Source organism: Hyaena hyaena, unplaced genomic scaffold (genome assembly GCF_003009895.1).
Source record: "Hyaena hyaena isolate Hyena2069 unplaced genomic scaffold, ASM300989v1 scaffold_831, whole genome shotgun sequence".
Classification (NCBI taxonomy): domain Eukaryota; kingdom Metazoa; phylum Chordata; class Mammalia; order Carnivora; family Hyaenidae; genus Hyaena; species Hyaena hyaena.
Genome location: NW_024081468.1, coordinates 310,418 through 333,134, shown reverse-complemented (window position 1 = coordinate 333,134; position 22,717 = coordinate 310,418). Strand labels below are relative to the sequence as shown.

Genomic DNA, 22,717 nt, shown 5'->3' with positions numbered 1-22,717 from the left:
GTCAGCAGATCTGCCCAGCGGTGCAGCCTTGGGACTCCTTATTACTCTTACTGGTATTATCTGTCAGATGAGGGGCCTTTCTTCTCTCGGGTTCTGCACATCTGTAACTGATGAGCTGTCAGTCCAGTGAGGATTTAGGGCTGGAAGGCAGCTAACCTCGGTCCTCTGCTTTCTCAGCTACCACCGTGGAGGCAGTGGAGGGAGGTCAGTCTCTCGAAGTCTCAGCTGCCTGCCCACTCCATTTGCCTGCTCTGCCTCCCCACCCCACAGCCTCTCATTTGATAGGAAAGCCTCTCATAGGCTCTGAGATAAGGCAGGTCGGGGCATGAGACACGTGGCACAGGCTGCTGCCAGAATCCTTTGTTCAGAGGGGCCAACATGAGGGACTGTGGCCAAGTGGTCTCTGGCTGAAGCAAGAAGCTTGTGCTGGCACATTTGGGTGAGATCTGCCTTCCTTGGAGCTTCTCTGTGCAGACAGAACATGGCCATAGACGGTCCAGGGATAAGCATCGCTTCTGAATCACACTGACCTGGGGCCACGTCCCAGCTAGGTGACCTTGAGCAAATCTGTTTATCTATTTGAGGGGCTCAGTTTCCTCATCTGTGAAATGGGGACCATCACATCTCACAGAACTGGCATGAGGATCAGTGATAAAGTGAGTGTGCAAAGTGCCTTCCACGATGCAGTGTTGGGACAAAAGGTGGCCTTCATTGGGATTATTATTACCATGTCCCTCCTGGGCCCACTCCTGTCCTTCGGTCCAGCTCACTCTGTTTGGCTGTGACTTCAACAGTTTCCTCTGTAAGCCAAGCTTACAGAAGATGAAGGTTACCAGAACAGAGAGGTCTGGATTCATATTCTGGACCTCCCACTTGCTGCATGGCCTTGGGCAACCACCTTCCTCTCTTTGGATCTCAATGGAACCACTTGTCACACAGGGCTGGGGGGTGAGCTCCCTCAGCGCCAGCATCCCTCCCTCCTCCTGTGCTTTGGTCAAAACACTTACCAAGAGCTCTGGAGGGTCAGTTCACAGACACTCAGGGTTTTCAAAATAGCAGCATTCTTTCCTAAAGTATCTTCCCACCCTAGGATGCATCTGGGGGGGAAGGGTTGTCAGCGTTCACATCTCTGGCTCCCCAGCCCAGCTTCACAAAAGCTAAGCCTGTCTGCCTGCCCCTCTCCCGGACGCCCCCGTGGCGGGAGAAGCCAAACCCAGGCAGCGGAGGCTTCTGCCGATCTAGGCGCAAAGCCGGTTCAAAGCCACGGTCTGCATGAGGCTGCCCTGGGTGTCCTGGCTTCACTTCCTGGGGTGGCATTGGGGCTAATTAAAGGGTTAACATAGGCCACATAAAAATAGTTTTATCGGTAGAATAAATACATTTTTCTTTTTTAATATGGACACATATTTTACAAAAGAGCCCCATAGCACTATGGGAAATTAAGATCCTTCTACAAAAAAGAAGATGTAACTCGGGCACAATAAAGCTCTAACGTTCTAACGGACCCGCCTGGGCTGCCCGTGAGGTGGCAGGCAGCGGCAGCGGGAGTGTGGCCGCAGACCCTCCTGTGGTTTCTCTGGCTTCTCTGCACTGGCAGCCAAGGTCAGGAGGGCCCAAGGGTGTGCGGGAGGAGGGAGGCTGCGAGGCTGGCCAGGATGGCGGGGAGGAGGCCCGGGGCAGGCTGTGGGCGGTGGGGCGCTGTGCTGCCGGTGGGGCCCGGCTCCTCCCGCTGCTGAAGCCGCTCTGAGAGCTGGGAGGGCGGCCCTGCGGTCCCAGAGCTGTGCGTGGGCTGCGGCGGCAGCGGGGGCGGCGAGGCGGCCGTGCTGGAGGGAGACACAAAGCGGAAGAACCATGGGGTGTGGCCCCTCGGTAGCCTCGTCCTGGGGTCTGGCCTTGGTTCAGAGGCCACTTAGTGATCTGTTTTCTTCTCATGTTATTTATTCATTTGTTTGTTTGTTTAGTGTTTTTTATTTATTTTGAGAGAGAAAGAGAGAGAGGGAGAGGAGAGAATCCCGAGCAGGCTCTGTGCTGTCCAAACAGAGCCCGATGCGGGGCTCGATCTCGCAAACAATGAGATCGTGACCTAAGCTGAACGCTTAACCCACAGAGACACCCACCACAGAGACACCCAGGAGCCCCTCTATCTTCTTCTCATAAAATAGAGGAGACAAGGGGCTGGGCAGTGAAAGTGACTGGCCCAGAGCCACCGCGCCAGCCGCGGGGTGCTCATGTGTACTGGCTTGAGATGGGTTCTGGGGCAGAAGGAACTAAGATGCCCTGAAGGAGCTGGGGCTGGGGTCCCACCGGGGCGATCGACTCCCACACCTAGGTCCTCAGGCGCTGTCCCGCACCCTCCCCTCCTGCCGGAGATAAACAGGAAACAAAACCCACCACCAACCACCCCACCTCCCGGCCCTGGCGATCACGGCCACCAGTCATGGAGTCTCTCTGGCCGAGGCTCATCACCCCCTTCATCGGATGAGAAAGCTGGGGCTCAGGGACAGGTGGCGCCAGGTCCCCGGGGGTAGGGGCAGCACCCCGCACAGGAGCCCCGGCTCAGCCGCCTTTTACACAAACACAGGGAGCCTTAGTGAGAGGTGTGATCCTTCACGGACTTCTAAGAACAGAATCCAGCTTTAGGGGCAATGGGTGAGATTGTTGTCGTAGGAGAACCTACGACAGAGAGAGCGAGGGAGAGACAGAGAAGAGGCTGAGTACAGAAGGAACGGCTGGCCAAGGCCAGCGCCTGGCGTCGCGGGGAAGTGGAGGGCAGGGCAGGGCCAGGCGATCGGCTCAAGTCCTGGAAAGAGAGACACAGGAAGTGATGAACAAAGAGAGGGACAGGGACTGAGGAAGAGAGGGGACAAGGGAAGACAAGGACAGAGGCATAACAAAGAGAGGCCAGAGCAGGCGAAGCCTCCAGGATGAAGAAAGAGCTGGGGCCCCGGGGTGTTGGGCCCACAGTTGCTGTAGGGGAGCCCTGGGCAGGGGAGGCAGAGAGAGGGGCAGACAGGGATCCGACAAGTCCCATCACGGCAGAGAGGCCCAGCCAGGGCAGGGCCAGGAAGGCCTCCTGGAAGAGGGGACATAGCAGTCAGCTGTGAAGTCGGAGTCGAGCTTGCACGTGGCGGGGGTGCTCCTGGCGGCCAGTGAAGTACTTACCCTGGCTCACGGCAGCTCTGTGCCAACACTGAGCACGCGTCAACCTCTAATCCTCATGGCAACACCACGGTCCGACTCTAAGCCCTGTGTTACTATGAAGAAACCGAGGCACGGAGAGGCTAAGACTGTGCTCCAGGGTTCACAGCAAGGCTGGGATCTGGACTGGGCACACAGTAGGTGCTCACTTGGCCCTCCCCGGGTGTCTGTGGTGTGGGCAACCTCTCCCCTGTGCGACACTGCCCTGCTTTTCAGTGCTTACTGCCCTCCCCGGGAGGCTACTCCTCGCTGGGTCCTCAAGGAGTCCCCTGCCTTCCCTGGGCCTGCACTGCCATGCGCAGCACAGGGTCCCCGCGTCACCGTGAGCTCTGTAATCATCCCCACCAAGGCCCAGTCCCACTGCCACCCCGGCCAGATGCCTCCTACACAGCCCGGCTCAGCCTCAGGGCCGGGGTCTCTGCTCGGGGAGCGGGCGTCCAAATGCCCTCGGTGTCCTCAATGTCGTCCTCCTCTACTGCTGGCCATGCTCTAGCCGCAAGAACGCGCCACATCCTCACACGAGGCTACGTTTGTCTGCAGGCAGCCGCGTATGCACAGGCGGCTTGTACGGGCTTCCGTTTGTAAAGTGCTTCCAGCAGCGCCTGGCGCGCCGTGGATGTGCTCCGTGGCGTTGGCCGCCTGTAGCATCGCTATTAGTGTGTTTGTGCCCATGTCTCTCCCGCTGACCGCGTCGTCCGTCTAGGAAGCGCTTCCCCTGAGCCAGCTGATGCTGTGATGCTGTACCTGTGTCATCTCATTATCCCCATTTCTAAGACGAAGACACAGTCCGAAGGGAATTAGGATACAGAGGTGCCTGGAGGGCGCAGGGGCTCGGTGTGCTGCCTCCTCTCCTGTTGAGACCTGGAAAACCTGTGCCAGGAGGCTTCCAGGGTGGGAGGTGCAGCCTCCTGTGGCCTCGCACCATTACCTCAGTCCCTTCCCCCCCTTTCTCTTCTAGTACACAGAAAAACGCCACGCACTACGCAAAGCGTCCGTGACGGTCCCTTCCTGGTGGCTGCCCTGTCCTTTCTGCTTGAGTAGCCAGGAGGCTAGGAGGCCTGGCCTCAGGAGAGAGGCTAGGTGCCATTTGGGGCGCCTGGAGTGGGGGCCCAGGCTGGCTGTAGGCGGCCCCGCCATCTGCGGGAAGGCCAAGTGGGAGTTATGAAAACTGCCTCGAAAGGTGCCCAAAGGCATTTGCTTTCACACTTTGAAAACTGAAGACGCACACTCCGCCTGGAAGCCTGAGCAGGGGCTTATTGCTTGGAAGGAGTCCCAGGGAAATGGAGCTGGGTGTGTGTGTGTGTGTGTGTGTGTGTAGAGCCCACTCTGCTCACAGAGCTCAGTCCCCCAGTCCAGACCTCCCCCCACACCCCAGGCCCATGCAGGGGAAAGCTGTCTCATGGCAAAGTGGCCTCAAAGCCAAACCAAACACCCCGAGAGTGTTCCCAGCCCTGCAGACAGCTGGCACCGAGGGGCTGAGTCTGCTCTGAGCCGACAGGACCCCTTGTGTGGGAAAGGGCCCTGCTGCTTGGGTGGAAGGCTGAAGCCCTGTTCTAGCTTGGCCTTTGTCCCTGGCTGCCATGTGGTGTGGGGCAAGTCCTGTCCTCTGGGCCTCAGTTTCCCCATGTGTACAATGAAAGAGTAGGGACAGACCCACAAACTTTAAAATGTTTTCTAGTAGCAGAAGCCAGAAGTGAGGTCTTAGGCAAGGGTCAGGGTATAAAGCACAGAAAAGGAGGGCTGGTGCCTAAGACGGTATTAGCTGTCTGCCCACTGAGGCCCCTCCAGCGGGCTTCTTGGAGTAGGAGGCCAATCTGTGTACCTAGACAGTCTTGAAGAGCCATCTGGGCTGGATTCTGGGGTTCTCTTTCCAATGCAAGGGGCTGCTGGCTGTGCCCTGGGTGACCTCAGGGGCGTCCAGGGAGACAGAGTGGAGATGGGCCTTGGTGAGCAGGATGCACCTGAGAGACAGGCCTGCTACCTGAGGGTGCAGCTCTCGACGTGGTGCACCTGGAGGGGACCCACGACAAGTCCAGTCTGGCCTCAACCTCCCGGGGCCAAGCAGGGCAGAGACCTGAGGTGACAGGTTTGCCTGCTGCCGATGTCCCAGAGTCCGAGGCCCCTGCTGGCCTCCATGCCTTTGGGCCCCTGGCCCTCTCCTCTGGGCGTGTCCTCGTCCCCCCCACAGCCCTGGCTGACCGACGCCTTTGCAGGCACAGAAAAACTCACTGGGGCTCTGGGCTCCTTCAGCCACAGCGTGTTAGGGAGCCGTCCCCGCCTGGCCACGACCTGAGACTTTCCTGATCTGTCCCCACTGCTGGGTAACCAGTGCGTGGCCAGCATGCTCCTGTCAAGCAGGGGGACCAGCACCCACTTAGGCTTGAACCCTAAGGCATGCTAAGGGCCCAAGAGCAGCTCTTGTCGGGGAGAGTGGAGGGAGGGAGAGCGGCATCTTAGACCAGGCTGAGAGTCCCGCCAGCCACTCTGGGGACGACTGTCACCAAGTGTCACCAGTGGTCTGGGGCCAGCCAGCTTACCATTCTAGAAGCATCATCTCGTTTAGTCTCTAATCCTCACAGCAAGCAGGAGGAAGGGCTGGGGTAAAAGGTCTGTTCTGCCTGAATCTGTGCTTTCACACACGGGACAGTCTTGCTTCACACTTCTCATGGCGGGCCTTCTACCTCGAATCCATGGCCTTCTGGCCTCAGGCAGCGGCGCTGACCACCCCGGGGCCCTCCAGGAAAAGCCTGGCTTCACTGAGACAAACTGGAGCCAGGGGACCTTGGGCAGGATTCCCTCCTGGGCAGGCCAGAGAGGGGTGTGCAGAGCCCTCCCGGGGGCCTAGGGGTGGAACGCTATCTCCTCCTCTTCCAGGGGGCCCTGGCCATCTGCTCAAGCCTCGGGGAAAGTGAGGCCCAGAGGACAATGACACCCTCTGTGTGCGTGCACGGTGCACCCGCCTGGCCTCTGGGTCCATCAATGCGGATGCCCACCTGTGCCTTGCTTCTGGCCATGCCCAGCACTCCTCTGGGCCTGCCTCCTCATGACTGTCCTTCTGTCCAGCACTCTGCCCCTTGTTATCCAATTCCAACCCCGTCACATGCCATGGGAGAGCAGCAGGGCTGCCATGACCTTCACGGCCCTCACTGAACATAAAGGGAGACTGAGGGGGCGCTGGGGTGGCTCCATTCGTTAAGCATCCGGCTCTCAGGTCTTGATCTCACAGTTTATGGGATCGAGCCCCATGTAGGGTTCTATGCTGACAGTGCAGAGCCTGCTTGGGATTCTCTCTCTCTGCCTCTCCCCATCCCCCCACCCTCAAAATAAGTAAATAACTAAATATTTAAAAGAGAGAGAGAGACTGAAGATTGTCACCAGTCCCATATCTCAGTCCGTGCCCTGCACACAGCCTGCATGGGAATGAGCCCTGACCTGCTGCCCCCCTCCTGGCCCTTGGATGTGGGGGTCCTGAGCACGCTGTGCCCCTGGCGTACAGCCACCTGCAGACACAAGCTTGTCCCCTTCCACAGGGTCTTCATTAATCACTCTGCCAGGGGCTGCTGCTTCTCTAACCTTCCTCCAGTGTGTTCTGTCATGGATGATGAGGGGTGAGGGGAGGGGAGCTCGTTCCGGGTGGTGGTCCGGCCGGGTGCTTGCAGCCTCTACCCCCAGTTCCCTCCCTCCTTGCCTCACTCATGTGTGTGGTCAAGAAACTCTCGGCGAGGCCCGCGGTGGCCACAGAGGTCCAGCCCAGATCTGGTGTCCCCCGGCCTCCGGGCCTTGGAACACAAGTGAGGGCATGCAGCCTGTGCACTGTGCTAAGACTGGGCACCCACGGGGACTGCAGGGTGTGGGGGAACAGGGAAGGGACACTTCAGCCAGTGAGGATGGAGGAGATGCTTGCCAGGCAAGGGTGGGGCATTTGCATGGCCACGGGCAAACGTGACCCTTAGCATTAGACAGGCCTGGGTTGTGGGTTCTGACTCCACAGCTCACTTGCTGTGTGGTCTTGGGCAAGTTACCTGACCTCGCTGGGCCTCAGTTTCATTGGTTGTCAAACAAAGCCTACTTCCAGGACTACTGATAGGACTGGGGGGGGTGGGGCACGACGGTCGTAAGAGCCTGCTGTGGTGCCTGGCACAGCGTGGGAGCTCGGCCAGTGTCCACTCGCGCCCACCACCAGAGAGAAAAGCAATGGCACAGATGGGAGGTGGGCTAGGTACGGCCGGCTGAGGGGCAGCCAGCACACGGCCCAGGCCCAGCGAGGACAAGGCCCGCAGGAGGGGTGGCCTCAGGCCGGAGGAGAGGCCGTGGCTCTGTGTCTGGGCTGAGCGGCAGGAGGCCCACCTGGTGGTGGCAGGCAGCACTGAAGAACCCCAGGCTGCTGGGGGCAGTGCCTTGGGCAGGGGCCCTGCTGCCAGGCACGGGTGGAGGCTGGGCTGGGGGAGGCGATGGATGGCTCCAGCTGGATTTTGGGGCAAAAAAATGAGAGAACTCAGAATGGAACCCAGCTCCAAGGAAAATGGTCTTTTTAGAATGGCCACAGATGGGCTTTCGGTACCCCCTCGGAGAGCTGTCCTCTGTTCCCTCTCATGGAGCCGGAAACTTGGAAAGCCTAGGAGGACGGGGTGAGTCCCTGGGGGGTGACAGAGCTCAGGGCCTGCTCCCCTGAGGAGCATCAGGGACCTCAAGCAGGGTGCCCTCCCGCGGAAACTTCCTTCTCCAACCCGGCCGGATGGAAGAGAGTTACCCAACCACAATTTACCTGTTAAGTGGGAGAAAGTTCTCCCTCTTGCCAAACACGGGCTATTTTCTTCTCCTGAAACCCGGCTCTGTGTCTCAGAGCTACGTGTTGCGAAAAAGAAACTGTTTGGAGCCGTTTACTGAAATTTACCTTTCAGAAGTGGTTAGGGCAGGGGTCTGTTGCTCGAGCTGACAGCCGGCTTCCCGTCCCTCTCCTGGGCTGGGCCCGCCACTGCCTGGGCATGTTGGTCACCCAGCAGGTTGACGGGGGCCCAGAGTGACCCTCTGATTGGAGCTCCCGCTCCAGCCCTGCTCCTCCCTGGCGGCCTGTGAGTGCTCCCTGGCACGGAAGAAGTGACTCTCTGACGTAACCCCAAGTCTCTGCAACTGGTTTGGAGGGGGCAGCCCACGCTGGGCATGGGAGCCAAATATGTCACAGCTAATATAGCCACAGCAGTGCCTCTGCCTTGGGAGGGACAGGCTGGTCAGGGCTCTGCAGAAGTACATTTCCCGGTAACCCAAGTCAGATGCTTTGAAACCAATGGCCCAAAGGGACGGTGGCCTCCACTCTTACTTGCTGGAAGTCTTTTTAGAACAGTGCACGTCCCAAACTTTACGACAGTGGACTGGATATGTCAGCCTTTTGTTGATGGCTCAGAGACCCAGCTGCAGGAGGACCATGAAGTAGACAGTGCAGGAGGCAGCCCCCGATGGCTTATGTGACCTTGGACAAGCCCCCTGCCCCCCCAGCTGGCCTTGGCTAACCATCGGCAAATGCAGAATTGGGTCTACGTTTCCCAAAGCTGTTGCAAAGACTCTCCAGTGCATATTCAACACACGTGCAGACTCACCAGGGAGCTCGCCAGCTCCGGGCACCGCAGGGGCGGATTTATGAGGTCTGCGGTGGGGCCTGGACACCTGTCTGTTTACAACACACTCTGGGGACGTCCTGGACGATGGTTCTAGGGGTTTGGGTGAGACTCCGAGTCTGCAAGGGCCCACTGCCAGGGCACGATGTCCAGGGCTGGGCTACTGCAGTGGGCAGAGCTCTGACCCTCTCTCATGGCTGCTCCCTGGGACACCTAGGGTGTTCTGGCAACATTGTTCACTCTGTACGGAGATTCCTACGCCAAAACAGAATCTAGGGAGACTGTTCTGTCATGAGTCTGCAGGTGGGAATTGGGAGACGGTCTCATGGTTCCATCAGGAGCTATGGGAGCCAACAGGCTGGGAAGGTGGCACAGGGGTGGCAGGAGAACACGGCAGGGGACAGGCGGGGATCAGCTGCAGGATGACTTCTGCACCTACATCATTTATCACAGACTCCCCTTCCCCTCCCAAGAGAGAGCCCACCGCTGTAAGTGCGTCCGTTGTCACCTGCCATCTCTCTCTGGCAGAGTGGGGCTCCATGCAGCCTCCCTGCCAGGGCGTCTGCCACTAAGACCTTCCAGGCACAGGGAGCTTATGGCCTTTCGATGTAGCTAGCCCGCTCTACTTTCTCCCTGTTTTACCTTCTGGCCCACGGGACAAACAGAGCTAAGGGAAAGCAGACTTCTGTCCGCAGCCCCTGAAGGAAGTTTCTACTTCCTTGCCTTTACAATGGAGACAAATGAACTTGTTCTCATTTTGAGGATAAAAATGAAAACTCAGATGTGAGCATGCTCTGTAAACTCTGATGGATGAACAGGAAGAGGCTTTGTGAATCTGGGGGCGGGTCAAGCTATCCCAGAAGCTTCCACTCAGGCACCCACCTAGCCCCTTCCTCAGAGCAGGGCCTAGGACGAGAGGGTGTCTGGGCTGACCCCGAGAGGTGCCCAGCTCCCGGCAGGCCTGCCCCTCCCCCTGCTCACCTGTCCTCGATGCGGACCCAGAGGTCATTGAACTGTCGCGGCCGCTGGTGTTTGTTCTGTCTCTTGTGCCACTTCTTCTGCCGCCCAAACTCCTCCAGCTGGCTGAGGCTGTCGGGGAGCAGGAGGTGTGGGGACAGGGCCGGGTCCTCCTCCTCAGGCGGGACTGTGGGGGTCGCCGAGGGTACTGCAGGGAGGGCAGCTGCTGGGGTCACTGGGGCCGGGCTCGCCGAGGTCCCCTCAGGTGGAGGTGTGGAGCTCCGGGCGGCAGCGCTGGAATGGGGCAACAGCACGTGAGGTGCACATGTGGGACTGTCAGGCACATGTGACAGGGAGTGCAGCCCAGTGAGAAGGTTGTCACCACAGGGGAAAGGCTGGGTCCCCCTGCTGGGTGCCCGATGACAGGAGCCCAGGGAGACCACTATCTGGTGTCCAGAGATGAGTTTGACACATTCTTTCTTTGATCGGCTCAACCAATGTTTCCGGGCACGTGCCCTGCACCAGGCACCTTTCTAGGAATTGGGTGGAAGCACTCACCAAACCAGGTCCCCGTTCTTTTTGAGCTCACACTCCGAAGCGAAAGCTGGAGGGTATGGATGTCAGGCAGCGGGAGCCGCTGGGGAGGGCAGGAGGGGCAGGAGAGGGAGCATGAGGGTGGAGGCTGCTAGGCAGGGGAGGGGGCCTGGTCACTGCGGGGTGACACCTGGGACCCGTCTAGCAGGAGGTGAGGGAGTGAGCGCCTGGGGGCCTATCTCATCTCCCTCAGGGTCTGTCATTCCACATGCTCTCGCTGAGGGGCAGGTGGCCTAACTTCCCTGTGCCCCGTCTCCATCTCTGCGGGATGGGGGTGCCACAGCTTGTGCTTCCGAGGGCACCACGAGGGTCTCATAAGTAACCATAGCCAAAGCCCTCTGAACAGTGCCTAACGAACAGTAAGCCGCCGAACTGTCTTAGTAATTAATGTCATTAACCAAAAATTCTTAAATACTCACATGGTTACTTGTATCATTCATCCAACCACCCACCTGTGCATGGAACAGCTATTTCCTGAGCACCTTTTAGGGGGCAGGACAGTGTGAAGCAGGTTAGAGCTCCGGCTAGACGTGGACAGATGTGGGTTCACACACTGGCTCTGCGGCTCACAGGCCGTATGTCCAGGGGTGGGTGACATGGTCATCTCAAGCAGCAGGCAGCTGTGAGATGGGAGCAGTCACACCACTTACTTCGTAAGGTTGTCATGAGGACAAATGAGACGAGGTCCTAACACAGTGCCTGGCACACAACAAGCCTGTCTTTGATATTGGCCTATAAGCACATGGACTGGGCTGTAGTAGGCACCAAAGCATTGATTAGGGGTGTGTGTGTGTGTGTGTGTGTGTGTGTGTGCGCGCTTTCCAGGAGTGCTATAATACAGGTCTCAGCCTGGGAGCATCCTCTGCTCCTCTACCTTTATTCCTTCCTCTCTGGGGCCCAAATTGACTCCCTTGGGAGGACGTCAGACCCTGGGGGAGGGCTGGATGCAGTGTTGGGAATATAGAGGTGAGGGGGCACCCAAGGCAGCGGGTGGCATGCACCATGGGGTGAGGGGCTTCTCTCTCCATGAAGGGGGTAAGGCCATCAGCTCAGCCTATCTGTCCCCAGCCCCCACAGCACGCCCAGATTCCCAGGGCCCAGTAGATGCTGCAGCTGCCAGGGAGATAATTCAAAACAGGCAGACAAAAAGATGGGTCCAGGAAGCACCTGTGGCCGATGATGGCTTTTATTGTTGGGGCCTCCCCAGCATCCCAGCCCCTGGCCCCGCCCGCAGGATTTCAGTGTGTGCTCAACACAGGGGCTGAGGGTCCTCGGAGCAGGGCCGGGCGGGGAGGCAGGAGAGGCGGGGGACCTTTCTCTGATGCCCGGGCTCTGAGATGAATAGGAGGCGAGGCGGCAGCGCCGGCCTCTTTGCCCGCCCTGCCTGGCCTGGAAAACACAATGAGCTTCAAGGTGAAGTCCTTGGGGTGGTGAAGGGGAGCATGAGGAATGCCTGCCCCCAAGGCTGCCTTGGATGCCTCCCTCCTCCAACACACCCCTGCCATGGCCCATGGCAGACTGATTTGTGCTGCGCTCAAATGTTCATCAGTTTCCTCGGGTTGACTCAGGTTGTCAAAAGAGGCCGGAGTCCGGCGTAAGGGGGGTTTTAGGTTCCTCGAGAAGTGCCACAGAGACAGGGGAGAGCAGAGGGCTGGTCCAGAGCTAGGAGGCCAGAGGCTCAGAGCCTCGTGTGTGCAGAGTAAGGAGCCAAGCCTTGGTCGTTCCTGAGCACACCCACCCCCAGGCCTACCTCCGGCCCCCAGCGAGGGGACAGGGAGTAGTTAGGAGCTGAGGGAGGCTCCAGGACCAGAATGCCATTGACATGAGCCATGTGTCCTTCTGCAAGTGATGTCACCTCTCTGGGCCTCAAGTTCCTCAATTTTAAGATAGGGATACTCCTGGTTCTACCTCATAGAGCTGTCGTGAGGATTTCATGAGCTAAAAGTGCTTACAGCCTGGTGTATAAAGAGTCACTATGGTTATTCAAGCTTCTTTCGGACTCTAGCTCTCGTAACGCCAGAGACAGGGGCCGAAACTGCTCTGTGGTCGCCCCTGGGGGTCACTGAAGAAGGTTCCTGCATAACAGCTGGAGTGCAGGCTACATAGAACCCCCACGTTTGAGGGTCCTGTCCTTGCCCCCTGCCTGGAGCTGCCTAGAATATGCTGACGCCCTGTCACGCCTGCCATGGCACTGAGGACCCAGCTGGCCCCTGTGCCTCTAGTCCCAGCCTGGGGTGGGGACAGGAACCCTTCCGAGGAACGGGAAGGCCACTAATGGCTATCTGAGTGGAGTGGCTGCGCCCTGGCGGGAAAGTCAGGGGTGGGGGGCCCCCCACAAGAGGTGAGGTCAGAAAAAGGTGAAGACCAGGTGTGGGCGGGGCTGGGCGTCCCACACTTCTCTAGGAGTCCCGCGGAGCCCTTCCACCCCACCCACTCACCCGGCCATAAATCCCGAGTGGCTCAGAGCCTCACCCTCCTCCCACTCCCACTGCCTCACGCCCCCCCTCAGGTTGCCAGGGTCGCACGTCAGCTTCCTTCTTGGTCCCCCCCGCCTCCAGCCCAGCCCCTCCACTCTTGGCTGCCTGGCCAAGGCCGGTCCCTATGAGGCTTCTTGCCCAAGCAGAAAGGCCAGGCGGCCCGGGGCCAGGCGCGGCTCGTGGATGGCGGCAGGCCACCGGGCGCCCGTCCTGACGCCTCAGCTGCTCACCTGTGGATGGCCTGCCCTGCGGGTGTGTGCTCCACTTCCAGCCCCGCCTGCCGGAGGACGTCAATGACCGTGTTGTTTCCCAGAAAGTGACCTGGAGCACAAGAGACAGACTGGGCTCAGCCCCTGCCGAGTGAGCAGCAACTGGAGATGGGCTCGGTCAGCGGCTGACACCGCAGGCAGCACGGCGTAGCTGCAAGTTGTGCTGGGCCACCCTGCCTGGGTCCAAATCCTGGCTCTGCTGCCTCCCGGTGGTACCTCCCTGGGCCCTAGCTTTTGGCCCCATTGCCAGCTGTGGAGTGGGAATGACAGGGACAGCAGCCTCCAGGGTGACTGCGAGGACCCTGGGAGAGTGGCCGGCATGGTAGCAAGGTTCACAGGGGTTGCATGCTGCATTGCACCGTCAGGCTGACCCCAGCCCTGGGCTATAACAACCCACAGCACAGTCTGCGCAGAGGGCTCATGCTCTGGCTGCGGCCGCCGCCGCATCGTTTTAAACCAGAAAAACAAAGTGAATTAAGCCTGTGTAAGATAAACAAACCACAGCAACAGCAGCAAGCAGCCTATGGTGGTCATGTAAGGCCCAGCTCTGAGAAAACCTCCTCCAGGAAGCCCTCAAGCCTTCAACGGGTCTGTGGCCCATCTTTGTGAGTTCCACCAGCACCCTGGGGCTCCCTCCCTGAGCACAGGGGCCGGTTCTATGTATCCGTGCCTGTCTCCTCACCAGGCTCCACAGGGCGGAGGCCACTGCCCCATTGGTGTCGGCTGGAGCCGGGCCTTTGGGATTTATTTGTTCACCTCTGATTCAACATTTACAGAGCACACATTCCAACCCAGGCCCTGGGACGTCCCGGGAGACTCACGAGGTGTAAGATTCTGGGGAAGGAGAGAGCTGCGAATGGTAACGATGGTTGCCGGGTCCGGCAGACAGTGGCAGGGGCCCAGAAGGGGTCCAAACACAGAGCGGACACCATGGAGGTGGCCCTGCTGAGTGTGTGCGTAGGGCGACGGGGGTCTTCATCTTACCCCAACCCATGAATCATTCATTCAACTGAAGTCTATGGGGCACTTGCTCTGGGCCCAGCCCTGTGCTGGTCACTCACAGCCCCACAGCCCCAGATGGGCCCAGAGATGGCTCTCCTGTGGCAGGACGTGGGCGGCAGGTGTAGGGACACGTGAAGGCTCTCCTAGGCTCTGCTGAGGAAGAGTCCCCAGGAGACTAACTGACCATGGAGGCAGTAACGGCTGGGAGTCGGCACGCTGGCAAGCCTCTCCTCCTCCCCGGGCCTCAGTGTCCCCGCCTGTTCAATGCGGGCAGAGTGGCAGTGGCCCCTTGCAGCTTCCTAGCCGTGTGCCTGCCCTGCGGCCCCACTCACGTGGGCAGCACGCTCCCCAGTCATCCCAGAACCTGGGGGAACCCCCATACCATTACTCTAATCGCCTATGGCAGGTGGTGACAGGTGGGAAGCCAGATGGTCAGCATGCTGACAGCCCCGGGGAGGTCTGAGGAGAACAGACAGTGGACAGGCCGTGCGGGAACCCAGAGGCTCCTGCATGGAGGAGGCGAGAGGCTGGGATCGCAGAGGGTGGACAGAAGGCGAGGCTGCACACCTCTGGGCTGGCTTCGCGTCCCTCACTGGCCTGCCTCTGTCCCTGAAATCCACCTTGGGACCACTGCAAAAGACACTGGTCTGGGCGTGAGAGACCCGGGTTCTGGTCCAGGACCCATCACGCTCACTCTGAGACCTCGGGCAAATCCATTATGCTCGGATGCTCCTGGTGTCTCTGTGTACACGGGAGGGACGCGCCGGCACCCATGGCTCTCAGGCTCTATGGAGAAGGCTTTTGTTTGACTTCAGAGACCCCTCCCTTCCTCCCTCTCTCCCTCCCTTTACCTATTCAGTGCATTAATCTGACAAACACTGAGGGAGTGCAGATCTAGTGCTAGCCAGCGGTGAACACACAGGGGCCTGTTCCAGCCACTCAATCTCAAGAATCAAAGTCTTCGGATCTGGGCTAAGTACTAGGCAGAGGGAAGCACAACCTCAAATCAGGGAAGACTTCCTGGAGAAGGCACTGCTAGCTGAAGGGTGGGATAAGAATTAGCCAGGTGAGGGGCGCCTGGGTGGCTCAGTCAGTTGAGCGTCTGACTTTGGCTCAGGTCATGATCTCACAGTCCTTGAATTCAAGCTCAGTGTCAGGCTCTGGGCTGCTTCAGATTCTGTTATCTCCCTCTCTCTCTCTGCCCCTCCCCCACCCCGCCCCCCATCTTTCTCTCTCTCTCTCAAAAATCAATAAACATTAAGAAAAAAGAATTAGCCAGGTGAGGATGAGAATTGGGCACAGGCTGGGGGGTGTTGCAGACGAGGGGAACAGCACGTGTGAGGCCAGGCGATACGTGAGGCTCATTTGGGAAGCTGGCTATAGATGTCACACAGACAACACAGGCATAAACAGGACCTCCCGGGGCTCCGGCCTTGACCCAGTCCCATCGAGGACAGAGACCCAAGCTCCTGTCAGGGCTGTGAATCTCCTGAACAAGTGGCTTCTCTGTCCCGGCTTCAGTCTGCCAGTGTGTCAAACGGGTATTATCCCTCCAGTAGGGCTGTAAGATCCTAACGAGGCAGGAAGAGTGAATGGCCTTCGGAAAAGCCCAGCGTGCACTCTCAAGTGATGAGCTAAGACAGTCCCCAGTGGGGCCACGGAGTCATCCTACTGGTACCTGCCCCCAGAGTGTGATGGAGCTGGCAGGGGGCCTGGGTGTGGTGGCCTTGGACACACGGGTGGCAGGAACTCCCTGGCAGTGGATGCTTGGAACTCACTGCTGGGCAGCAGAGGCGGTTCCTCCCCTGCTTCCACGGAGACCCTTTAAAGGCCAGGGCCCCCAAGCGCAGCGCTGGTCCCCCCAGAGGATGTCAGGAGCCACCAGGGGAAGCAGGCTGCGTTAGGCTCTTCTGGAGCAGCACGGAGTATCTACAGAGGGCATTTGGCCACTGCGAAGGGAACGCTCCTGGAGCTGGCGGAGGGCGTGTTCGGAAGGGCCGAGCCTTACACAGCTGTGGCTGGACCCCGGGCACCACCTGACAGCGTCTCAGCGTCCAGTCAGTGCCCCTCCGTTCCCTCAGCCTCAGTGGTACCAGCCCTTACTGCGCTGCTTAAGACCTTGGCCAGAAGGCTTCTCCTACTTGGAGAAGTTGGAAGCAATCAGTCATGGGGTTTTTCAAATGCCATCTTTCCTTCTCTAAGCCACGCCCACCTTCACTTCCTTCCCTGCAGGGCAAGGAGACCAGTCTGCCCTCCTCCTGGATGTGGTTCCCTACACAAGCCACCCTCTCTGGGCTTGGTGTCACAGGACCCCACGATGGCACCGCACTATCCTGCTTCTCTTTGGAGCCTGACCACTGCCCCGCACCCAACTTCTTGGTGGGTTCCTCTTTCTCCTGCCCAGTAAGTGGGGGCCCCTCCGCCTTCTTCTCACGCATGATCTGTGAACATATCATCCACCCACAGGGTTGTGACCACCATACAGTGCGGACCCCTCTGAACCTACTGCCCTAGCCCAGACCTGTTTGTCCAGCAGCCTATTGCACGTTTCCATCTGACATCTGCCAGAGACTACAGAATCCAATGCCCCCTCCCCTTCTGGGGAGCGTCTCACCTGAGCTCTGTCATCCAAATCAGATGGGCCCTGTCCTGACTCTTCATCTCCTCATCCAATGAATCCCAGCAGCCCCCTGATTCTGCCTCCTAACCGTGCTTGACCAGCCCAGGCCACTGGCAGCTTCTGCCTGAACCACGGCAGACGGTCTTCCTTGTGACCTCATTGAAGCTGGAATGGTCTTCCCGTAGCCCAGAGCCGCCCCTGTCAGAACGCGTTCCCAGCAAGCCGCTTGGGAGACTGTGAGTTTTTCGAGGGCGGGAGCCATGCCTGATTCATCCTTGGTCCCAGGGCTAAGCCCAAGTCTGGCACACAGCGGTGGCTTCGTGAACGCTTGTTGAATGAATGAATGACAAAACCCGTTACTCCCTATCCTTGCCGTGATCTCATTCTATCCCCAGAAGACTTGAGCTCACAGATGCCCTCCCCTCGTGGCCCCCACCCGGCCTCTTGGAGATGCTCCTGGGGTCCCGCCAATCCCAGGAGCTCGGGCCTTGCACTAAGCCCGAGTTGGGGCCCAGTGCTGTCCCCAGGGGTTGGCAGACAGGGCCCGGGCTTGCCTCCAAGGTCACAAATCCTGAAAAAGTCACCACACCCATCCTGGAACCTGCAGAGAGGAGTGGAAAGGCTCCAAAGGGGCCCCTCGGTGCTGGGGCCGAGCCTGCCTGGCTTACTGCTCAGCGGCGACTTCCAGCACTGACAGCTGCTTTTGGGCCAGCTCTCTGCAGGAAGGCACGTTCCAGTTCATCTGCCGAGGCTACACGCACGACGAGAGGAGGGAAGAGAGGGAGGACGGTGGGGGGGGGGGGAGGGCACACAGAGCCACAGAGACAGAGAGCAGGGGAGAAGAGACTACAGAGGCCGAGAGAGAAGAGAGACACTCTCAGGGAGAGACAGGGAGAAGAAAAAAGCACCAGGACACAAGGAAACAGAGAGAAGATGGACAGATGAGAGCAGGAGAGAAGGACTGGGAGACTGGCTGTAAGAGACACACAGAGACATCAGGAGGAACAGAAAAAAGGAGAGACACTGAAACAGAAAGCAAGAGATAGAAAAAAGGCAAAAACAAGGGCAGAGATACAAAGAGACAGAGAGAGAGAGAAGGAGAGAAAGAAAGAAAAAGAACCCAGAAATGAAAACAAGGGGCACGCATGGTAGAGGAGAGACTGATCTGCTAAGAACATCATGGAAGGCTTCCTGGAGGAGGAACCCATGTAGCTAGGACTCCCAGAATGAGTGGGATCGCAGAGACATACGTGGAGGGGGGAGAGGGCAGGCAGGGCTAGAGGAGATGGGGCTAGTTTGGTGATCATCTCTCCAAGCCCATAGCCAGCGAGCCACCTTAGGGACATTTGTATGCAAACGGGAAGGTGTCCTGCTCTGCATGGGTGGGCACAGCCCCGTGGTCAGGTTTTAGTGGGAGAAAGGGCTCCCCTCTTCCAGGTGTAGGCAGGCCTGCACCAGGCACAGGGCTCAGAGAACAGAGCATTGGCCAGATCTAGCCTTCACCGTCGCTCACCCCAGCCTGACAGCCCGAGTTTACCTTCCGACATAGGAAGGCAGAGTAGGGCAGAGCCAAGCACCCTGGTCTGGGGTTTGGACAGAAATCGTGGCTCAACAGTCCAACTGGCTATGTGACCTCAGGCAGTTTCCTTCCCCTCTCCGTGCCTCAGTTGCCCTACATAGTCTCCTGGGTCTATCCATCTCTACAATTCAGTCACCTGACAGCCTGAACACAAACTCCTACTTAGTGAGTCTCCTGGCGCTTCTCCAATGTCATCTCACTTCACCTTTTTGGGAGCCTGTCCGGGCTCCCCCACAGTTTACAGACAAGGACATGAGAGCTCAGAGGAGAGGGAAGGACATGCCCTAGGTCACACAGCTGGTGAAAGGCCAAGCTCCGACTCCCACCCAGAGATGTTTGAGCTCACTGCACACTCTCGAACATTTGCTCTGAAGCATTAGCATCTGCAAGGGATCCTGAGGTCACATTTGGGGGCAGGAGGCTGTCAACAACGTGTGTCCTTTCCAGGGCTCACCAGATCGGAGAGGAAAGTGTGTGAGCGCTCAGCAGGAAGGATACACCAATTAACAAGGTGATTTCGAGACAGTGTTGGGGGGCCGGGCAGAGGGGAGAACCAGATGTTCCCACAAAGGTTCCGAGGTAACACGGGCTCCCCTCCACCAGCACACATGTTTTCTCCTCCTGGAGGAGGGATCCTGAGCTCGTATTTATGTTCTGTCTGATATTAATGCAAGGGAAACTTTCAAATGCTAATCTAGCTTCCAGGATTAGCCGGCCGGATGTCAAGCGACTGAGGTGTTTGTTTTCCTGAGGAAGTGTGACAGGAGGGCTGGATGGGGGGACCCGGAGATCCATGGACACTGGGGGTACCGCAGGGCTTCTGATCTCCCAAGGAGGCTCTGCTTGGGAAACTAGCAGAGCTGGGTCCTTTTTCTCTTCTTTCACCAGCCAGCCATTTTCCGTTCAGTAAGGGCTAGGATGACGCCTCCCCTGCACCCAGTCTTGTGCCAGGAACTGAGACACATGGTCCCCAACCCGGAAGAGATCACAGTGCCGGGATGGGAGGGGGAGCAGGCATGCAAACCCTTACAGGGCAGTGAGAGCCCAGCAGCAAGGAGGTCACCAGGGGCTAAGGGGCTGAAAAGGAAGGGCTTTCACGACAGAGGACATAGCACGTGCACAGGCACAAAGGGAAAAAGGATGTGGGTGTGCAGCCCACCACCAGTGATTCTGGGTTGTTGGAATGTAAAGTGAAAGGGGAGCTGGGCAGTAGTGAGGGTCAGGCAGCAGGACAAGACTAAGCTGGGCCTGAAGGACACTCTCCCAGGCAGCTGTCCCCCTTGGTGAGGGAGTGAGTGTTCCATCCCTGGAGGTATGTAAGCAGAGAGTCAGTGAGTGCCTGTCAGGCCTGCACAGAGGGGGATCAGACACCCTCCAGGGAGCTGGGTGTGTCTGGGTGGAACCCAGTTCTGCCCCCTTCACACCTGCTTCTCTTTGGAGACTTCCAGAACCCAGGATGTCAGAAACAAAGAGCCCTGAGCCTTCAGCTTCTCAGCTTGGCCCTGCTGTTAAATAATGGGATGATGGGTGCAAATATCAAGGAAAGCAACCCCACCTGCAGTTTCTCCAGAACTCAGACTCAATTAGACACTTTGATTCATAGTCTCACTTGACCTCACTAGGATCTTACTGAGGCAGCAGAACTTGCCGGGTGTCACACAGATGGAGGGCGGCAGAACCGGGGTTTGCCTACGCCTGCTCACGGCTTGGAGTATGTCTGTTTCAAGGGCGCCATAAGGAGGCAGCTGATGAGGCTGGGGCTCCCTGGGCACGGGGCAGGCTCCCTCAGGGGCTGGAGCTGCTTCTGGGTCTCTGACACCTGTCTGACAGTTGCCCAGTTTGGGGGGTCCCCTTCAAGACCTCCCGCTGTTGTGTACTTCCTCTTAGAAGCATGCCCCCTCCCCCAGACCCATCCCTCCAAGCCAATCCTCTTGGTTCTTTTTAAAGCCCCGAGGCTTTTAAATTGGGGCCTTTTCATTCCTTTTGGACCAGATCCTCTTTCAATTAATATTATTTAGAGGTGAGGAAGCCTCGTGACTGCACCCCACCCCATCAGTGAGGACAACAAGCCCTGGGGGCTTTCTGCACCTTGAGGAGCCTGGAGCCAGCAGCCCCTCCTCTGCAAGCCCTTGCTGGGACCTCCTGGCGTGTCCCAGGCCCTGGGGACCCTGAGATGGGTCAGACATGGAGGCCTTTCCTCCTGGGGTCTGACACAGCTCTAGCCCCAAGCAAGAGCTGTGCAGTGTGGCTCGAGGTCACCAGGAGGCGCTGAGGGAGAGCCCCAGAGACAGCCTGTGATGGTTCTGTGACCGCAGGGGGCGAGCCACGGCCAGGGTAACCCCTCTACAACATCCAGAGGCTCCTTGCCTGGGATCACAGCACCCGGGACCCTGGGAGAACTTCCCGGTGGCCAACCTGTCCCTGAGCCTCCCTGTTACTTGGAGCTGAAGCCAGCTCTGGAGGTCTCTGGGCGACCTCTGTCCAATCTGGGTCCTGGGAGACCACAGAATACTTCTGCCCCCCCCCACCCCCCATGGCCCTGCTCTCTCCTGTGGGGCAGTCCTGTCCCAGGGGGACCGTGGGCCCTGAGGGCCCAGGACTCAAGGCATAATGACAAGAGCTCACACTCATCCAGGGACAGCGCTGCCCCGGGCACTGACCCGTACAGGTGCAGGCCCCCCGACTCTCAGGCTCGTTTTAGACAGGAGACATCTGACGTCAGAGGAGCGAAGTACCTGCCCAGGCGACTACCTGTACGGAGAAGCACTAGGTGTCTAATTTAGACAGTCTGGCTCTGAGCATACACGCTTAATCTAGGCCACTCTCGTCTCCTGCCTTCTCGTCACAGCCCAGCAGGAGCGCCGAGCCCATGGCTGATATTCCATATACCCCGGCTCACCGACACCCAGCCTGGGACATGGGTCCTCATTCTTTACTCCCCCCATTCCAGAGGGCAGGGCTGGCCCTTGTTAGGGCCCGGCTAACAGATGGGTGCTCCCCTGGCTGGCTGGCCGGCTGCCCTGGGCTGAAACCGGAAGGGTGACTGCGGCCAAGGACCACAACCCCGAGCAGGCGTGCCAGCGGCCAGATGTGCACATGGTGGGGAGCGGGGCCCTTTGAAGCGCCGCTGGAAACTCTGAGACACTTCCGGACGCTGTGGCCTCGTGTTCCAGCACGAGGAATGTGGCGGGCCATGGGCGTTCCCCTGGGAGAGGAGAAAGTGGCTGGGCGTATGCTGTCTGTTTGTCTGGTCCCTTGTTTTTAAGGTTACAAAGGCCCTAACTGGGACTGACTGCTCTTCTATGCTCCTAGACGAGCTCTGAGGGGCTTTTGTCCCTGAGGCTATGGAGTGGGGGACCCAGGTGGGAGGGAGGTGGGTGTGGGTATTGTTCTGACAGCCATGGAAATGATGAGGAGCTGGAAGGCGGCTGGATCTGCATCAGAAAAGTTTTAACTCGTTCTTACCTCCTCCAGGAAGCCTTCTCTGACTTCCCTTCCCTTCTAGACTGGGAGATGACAGAGTGCTGAGCACAAGCAGACCTGTGATAAGGAAATCCTACAGGGCTGTGGGGGCGCAGGGCGGAGGTGGTGGGAAGCCCAGGGACAGGAGGGAAAGGGCACTCTCGGCACAACAGAGGGCCCAAGCAGCAGCTGGATTTTTCATTTTGAGGGGAGGAGATTGGCCATCAGTAAGAATGGTCTAATATGTGACCAACATTTCACTCCAGTTCTGTTTCTCTCACTTCCCAACTGCACCTCGACTTCCCCATCTGTCAAATGGAATAATAAATACCATCCTGTCTCCCTCCAAGAGGAACTGAGGACACAGAGGTCATATGAACTTCCTTCAGGCACGATGGTACCACCTTCAGGGAGCTACTGCTGCTGTTATGAATAAAACAGACATTACTGGTATTTGGTATGCTGGGATTCCACCCCTTCTCTCGGGCCCGTGGCTTCACCACCAATCGACTAATGTGCCCCGGCCCCCGGCGTGTTTCTGAGTCCGGGGCTGAGGCACTGGCCCTCGGGCTGAAGTGAGAAAGGTGGAGCGGCCTGGCGGCTGGGGGCGCTAGGTGTGCGGGCACTGGGGCATCGGCACCCACACCTGTGTCTGCTGCTCACACAGCCCACCTGAGAACTCTTCCAATCCCACTTTCTGCCTGGACTTCTGCTTCTCGTGGGCACAGGCGGCAGCTGCCCGACAGGGAGGGATCTCAGATGCTGGAAGGCTCTTTGCTCCAAAATCCTCCCATGGGATCAGAGAGGGACTGAAGCAAACCAAAGCAAAACGCGGGGTTCTTAGAGCCACCAACCCTTCAACAATGGGATTGAAAGGCTTGGCATGTCAGAAGGTAGAACCATATTCAGATGGGAACTCTTTAGGATTCTGGAATGTACGGTAACCA

At 58.4% G+C, this 22,717-nt stretch overlaps 1 protein-coding gene across 1 annotated transcript in view; it reads right to left on the bottom strand.

Annotated features, from left to right (window-relative positions):
- Window positions 1-1,406: 1,406 nt before the first annotated feature.
- Window positions 1,407-22,717, bottom strand: part of TRABD2B (TraB domain containing 2B) — a 210,195-nt gene continuing 188,884 nt past the window's right edge. The window contains exons 5-7 of the mRNA XM_039219772.1: window positions 13,069-13,159; window positions 9,792-10,061; window positions 1,407-1,823 (exon numbers count right to left, since the gene is read on the bottom strand). Of these exons, the coding sequence (XP_039075703.1) occupies window positions 1,604-1,823; window positions 9,792-10,061; window positions 13,069-13,159 (581 nt within the window). The 3' untranslated portion in view covers window positions 1,407-1,603. The remainder of the gene's footprint in view (window positions 1,824-9,791; window positions 10,062-13,068; window positions 13,160-22,717) is intronic.